The sequence below is a fragment of the Odontomachus brunneus genome, unplaced genomic scaffold, assembly GCF_010583005.1.
Source record: "Odontomachus brunneus isolate Ranch 3 - 2012 unplaced genomic scaffold, Obru_v1 Obru_scaffold_188, whole genome shotgun sequence".
Taxonomy (NCBI): Eukaryota; Metazoa; Arthropoda; class Insecta; order Hymenoptera; family Formicidae; genus Odontomachus; species Odontomachus brunneus.
Window position 1 is genome coordinate 128913 of NW_022639638.1, and position 6000 is coordinate 134912.

The window sequence follows — 6000 nt, forward strand, 5'->3', positions numbered from 1 at the left end:
GCCACGCTCGAAACATATCCCGTCGATAATTAAATCCCTACTAATGCGACAAAAACGAGGATTGTAACTGAGATTGCACGGCCAAAAGAGCGGAATATATTCGTTTGTCGCTCGCAAATGATAAAGGTCCGCGAAACGAATTGATCTCAACGCGACAGAAGCAGAAACGCAATCCGCCACGCTCATCTCGACTGAAAGCTGAAACGAACACGACACAGCTTTTCAGCTCGCGGCAACGAGAACGATTCTCCCAATCGGTCGCGTCGTCGCGCTCGCGATCCCCTCTCGGGGGAGACGCAGTATTTTCCAAGGCACACGAAGGGTGAGAAAAGGATGAGCGCGGAAAGTCCGAGGAAGAGAGAGTGGTGCCTTACCGCGTAAGCGCGTGCAGCAGCAGCAGCGACGACGAGGCGCGTACGAGCGCCAGAGAGGCTTTTAAACGGCAATCGATCGCCGTCGCGATGAGGTCAACGTTGGTTATCCCGAGCGTATATACGCGGAGCAACGCGGAAGGAGACCAGGAGGGGCCACGGGGTTACCGTCGTGTCGTCGTATCCGCGTCCTGCAAAAAGCCTCCGATTGCCCACAGTCAGAACGGAGAAGAGGACGAGGGCGCGATGACGTCAGCTGGCGTGATTGCGAATCCGTGTCATCATACCATCACCATCATCATCATCATCATCATCATCATCATCGTACGCCGCCCCGCGCTGATAACGTCCGCGACGTGGCGATCAGAATCGCGCCACGATCGGCGGGGGAACGAGAACCCCAAACGGACACGGCGGACAGTCACATCGTCTTTCTCCAGTAGCCGTCCCTCAGCTCACGGGACGATCTCTCCTTTTCTTCTAGGGTGTATATCGGAGTATCTCTCTATCTCTCTTTTACTCTCTTTTTTCTCTCTGTCTCTCTCTTGAGTGAATCAGCCGGTGATTGGGCGGACACCGTCCTTCGTTTCGCGACACCGGCAGCACTCGGCGCGGTCTGCCGCCACTCTCACCACCGTCGTAGTCGTTACCATCACCGTCATCGCCTCGAGCGAGTCACCGAGCGAGTCGACGACGACGACGACGTCGACGACGAGCCGGCGCGCGACAAGACACCTGGCTGCGACAATGCCACGGATGACACGCACCCTCGCGCACGCACGCACGTATGCACGCACGCACAGCGACGCAAAATCACGAATCGGCACGCACCAGGACACGTCCGGTCTCCCGTGGAGGGCCACGGCGGCGCACTTCCACCAGCGCGAAGTAACGGGACAGTTTCGTCGCGTCACGACACACACACGGGGGCTGCTGCTAGCAGCGTCGACGCGCGATCTCGAGGCGTCGTCCAACGACGGCGCCACGCGACGCCGCGTCGGGACGCGCCGCGACGCCGGCACGGTGGAAATTCTAGACGCCCGCCGACGACGTCAGCCCACCGACCACGGGGGTAAAGAGGGTTGCTGCTGCATTGACGGTGGTGAAATGGAGCTCCGGGGGATCGATCGAAGCCACCCCCGGAGCCGTGCGCGCTTTCCGACCAGCTGGTACGGACGATCCGGGGACTCCGGCCGGGACCCGAGTCGGTAAAAATTGGCGTCGAGAGAGGGGTGCTGCTCTTCGCCCGCGATGACGTGGCCACGAATGACAGCCGATTCTCTCGCAAGCTTCCAACTGAGATTCGCGTGGAGGAATATGCGTCGCAGACGGAAAATATACATGGAGGATATTGTAGTTTTCTTCTCGTTTCATTTTTTTTTTTTTTTTTATATAAATTCTATTCAATTTCATTGTGTTTTTTTAATAATTCGAGCATATACTGTCAATAAGGTCTACCCTGCCAAGAAATATAATGATTTGTCTCACTAGAAACATAGCAGCAGATGTTTGAGTCTTTCGAAAGCGCACTGTGATGCGAATTTACAGCATTGATTTCTTCAAAAAGTCATTTTTTCCGGAATGCAATCAAATGTAAATCAATTTTTCACTCTTCTATCATTTGTCAGCCTTTATACCATCATCGTCGATTATCTGGTCCTTTTTTCTTACATTGAAAAATAAAAAATTGGAACTGATTAATTCGGAGCCGAGTTAGAAGTCGGCAAAAATCGTTGCTGCAAATTTGCACCTGTGTGCCTTCGTGTTTTCCGCTAAATGTAGAAGGGTTAATAGCATATTTCAATTCCTAAAATAGGAGAAAATAATCCAATAGTCGGTATATGTTTTCGGCAATCTTGCGCGAACATTATTGAATTAAGATATATGGGAATTTAAAAACGAATAAACAAATAATAAATATGAGAAACGAATAAACAAATAATAAATAACACAATTAAATAATTAATGATTTAATAATTAAAAATTTAACAATTAAATAATTAAATAATTAATGAATTTCCATACATCTTGATATTTTTTTAACATAAAATCCGAACAGTGTCGTAAATTGATGAGTGCAAATTATAGGAAGTTTTACTTTATAAACAGCACGCACGAAATAAAAGGATAATAAATTACTGCAGAATGTCTATTCCTCGGTCCTATAGTAGTCCTATAGTAATTTTTGTTGTAAAAGTCTCTCCGTGTAGTAAAACTACGCTTGGTCAACTTGGTACAACTTCTGTCCGAGAAATAACATATCGTCTCACTCAAAACTGACTCCAAAGATTGTTGCTCCGAATTGCCTCCCGTTTATATACACGGAAATAGAGAAAATGTAGAGCAAAATCTCAGAAAACCGAAAGAAAGCAATTGGAATATTTCTTTTTGGATAACATGAAGATAAAATATATTCATAGTCAACATCGTATCGTTCACATTATTCAACACGTGTGAACGTATAATGTAAATCTAAATTTTTTAGAGTGAAAAGTGGCAGTATTTTCGCTCGAGACAATGAAAAAAAAAAAAAATACTGTTACTCAAAATCACAAGGATGGATATTTCACTGAAACTTTGAGCAGATTTTGATCGCATATGAGTAAATATTTTAATCGATTTGAATGAATATATTTTTCTGACGGTGGAATGCATCAGATTCATTCTTCAATTTCGAGTGAAAATATTCACTCAACAATTCAGAGTGGAGAATGTGCCTTCTAAGAATAAGAAATAATTCAAGTGATTTACACTCTACTTTGAAAATGAAATTTCATTCCAAGAAATTTAATTAGAGAGTAATGTAAACAGATAATACCCGCGCAAGAATGCTAATTACTGAATGTTTTTCTCCATTTTAAGAGCTGAAACGTGCTATTAAAAAAACATCTGCTATGTTACCAGCAAAATTTACTATGTTCCTTAGCAAGGTAGAGACCTTACCGACAGTCCACCATCGTTTCGGCACCACCACGATATCGTTTGCATTATTCAACACACGAACGAGACGCGGGACTCATGAAATAAACCGTTTCATTCTCGCGAATTCTCTGTTTGCCAGAATTAGGAAGTGACTAATACAACCGGTGTCCCACCCAGCGGAACACTTAACGACGGAATAGCGTAGCGGCCAGTGAATAGCCGGGGATTACACCGAGGGTAAACGTGTGGGCGGAGAAACGCTACATAGTAATTCCGCGATACTATGGTCCGTGTAGGCATTCGAAGGGGTTGAGAGCGAAAGTGGCGTAAGAGGAAGCGGTTTTGTCGCTCGATTTAAAAAGGACATCCTCGGACAATCCCTACGTCGCTCAACAACCCACGCGCTCGAGAGTCCTTTTTCGAATTGCGCTTCGATTTGACACTTCGCGTTACGCTGGAAATTATGTACAATACGATACAGACGCTCACATCGCATCATATTGCATCACGGTAAACATGATGACATTGTTTATAATGAGAATCATTGATGCCGACGAGTTATCGTCGTAACGACGCGCGAAAACTGAGTCGTTTCAGTGCGCATATCTCATCGTATCGCGTATCAATGAATAAAAAATGACTCACCTTGCATAGGCCGCGTGGCAGCGCTGCGCGACATTGTTCGCGTAGTGTTTTAGGCTGTACTTTCGAGTTAGGCGCTTGTGGACGGAGTCTGTCGATATGTCCGACGTGGAGGATAACGGCCGTTAAACGGAGCGATCTCCCGTCGAGACGCTGGTCGGCCTGGGCTCTTGTAGAGCGAGCATCAAACGCGTGTCTACGCGGTGCAAAAGAGTGCGTAAAAAACTCTCCCTCCGTCCGGCCGCCGGTCGACGTCGTTGTCGTCGTCGTCGTGGTCGTCGTGCTCCTTGTCGTGGTCGTTGTGCTGCTCCTCGTCGTCGTCGTGTCCAGGTGCAGCTCTCGCGGCAAGCAACAGGCGCAGGTCCCGGACAAGATCGTCGTCTCGCTGCCAGCAGCGACGAACAATCCCCGTGGATGACAACGTTCCACTCTCAGGATACGGAGAAGCAGGAGGCGACGAGAAGTCGGCGGCGATCCTTCCACCAGCACGGGGCGCAAAGGACGAAGGGGACTACTGAGGCACGTGGGTGATGACCGGAATGATGAGGATGACGTTCCCCGTGGTCTGCGACAGTCGTTGTCGCCACCGAGAACGAGCCACGAAGGGGGCCTGGATGATATTCGACGGCGTTGACGGCGACGTAAGGCACGGCGCGGCACCGCGACGCTCAAGTCGGATATTCCGCGGCGAGATAATGACGACAGGATATCCGGTGTGGGGGGTACGGGGGGTCCTTTGGGGGTGGCGTCCATGTGGGGTGGATAGTCACCTCCTGCCTTCCCTCCCGCTTGTGAACCGCCTCCTCCTCCTCCAGGACCTCCTCCTCGTCAAGGTGCCCCAGCTTTCGATGCCCGCGGACACCACCCTCGCGCGCCGCCAAATCTCACCGATCGGCTCCCACGTGATTACGTCTCGTGGGTGCAGGCTGTAACAAAAAGGAGGACTCGGTCAGAGCCTGAAGACGACTTCCTCTTTCCTGTGGCAATAAGATGAAGTAAAATAAGTGCAGTCGGATAATCGGTTGCGGAAAATCGTCTTGTCGTCTAATGAGCTTTTTATTCTCGTCTTGGAGATCGCATTGGTAGAGTAACGATCAAATGATATCTATAGAACATGCACGAGAAGAATATTAAAGTTTTTTTTTTCTCTTTTAATTCTTTTCAATTTTGCTATGTTCTATAATTGACTGTCAGTACGGTTTATCTTGCTAAGAAACATAGAAAATTTCACTAGAAACGTAGCAAATGTTTTAATAGTACATTTTAATAGTACATTTTAGTTTCTAAAATATATAAGTAGCACACATATTAGATTATGTGTATTTTGCGGAAGAGATCAGGATTGCGGATAAAACATTATGTTGGTGTCAAAATACAAGGATGAAAATACAGGATGATTTAAAGAGTTAGGAAACGACAGCGAAGAAAGATGAAGAAGGATATGCATGATAAGCTAAATGAGATGGAAAACAATATTTTGAGAAAGTTTTGGAGAGAATTAGACAAGAAACTGAGAGAGATTAAAGACAAAAAAAACAGGTATAAGAATGGGAATGTGTAGTATGTTAAAAGGGTAAATTAGGATGAAGACGTAAAGGAGTCTCGGGAAATAGCAATATAACATGTTGTAATAAATAGATAAGTTAAAATAAGATAAAGTAAATTAGATAATGTGATGACCGTAATAATAATAAATAAAAAAGGAAATTTAAATTGTGAAATGTACAAACTGTAACTGCTGTGATACTAGAATAAGAACAAAAAGAAAAATTTTTAATATAAGACGTAGATAAATAAGTGTAGTTAAAACTGAATGTTTTTTGTAAACTAAGTCTTCTTTTTGGGCGAAGTAATAAATATCTATCTGTAATCAGCACGTATAAAATGAAAGGATCTCGGTTACAAAATCCTATAGTAATTCTTACAAAATTCTCTTCGTATACATACTCTTCTTCTAAATTACAGCCAAAGATTCCACAATTTCAATTTCCACTTACTTCTTATCGAGCAATAGAGAACCTTGCTGGTCAATAATTTCACACGATCTAAGCAACAGCTAACGCGC

The 6000-nt window shown here is 45.5% G+C and overlaps 1 protein-coding gene across 3 annotated transcripts in view; it reads right to left on the minus strand.

The window, feature by feature from the left end:
- Positions 1 to 4119, minus strand: part of LOC116851741 (phospholipid-transporting ATPase ID) — a 39773-nt gene extending 35654 nt beyond the window's left edge. Inside the window, exon 1 of one of the 3 annotated variants that reach the window (XM_032831473.1) lies at positions 3939 to 4119. In XM_032831473.1, coding sequence (XP_032687364.1) covers positions 3939 to 3972 — 34 coding nt within the window. In that variant the 5' untranslated portion in view covers positions 3973 to 4119. Of the gene's footprint in view, positions 1 to 374; positions 1177 to 3938 lie in introns of those variants that run through there. The other 2 variants (XM_032831468.1, XM_032831471.1) reach the window with 2 other exon arrangements.
- Positions 4120 to 6000: the final 1881 nt, after the last annotated feature.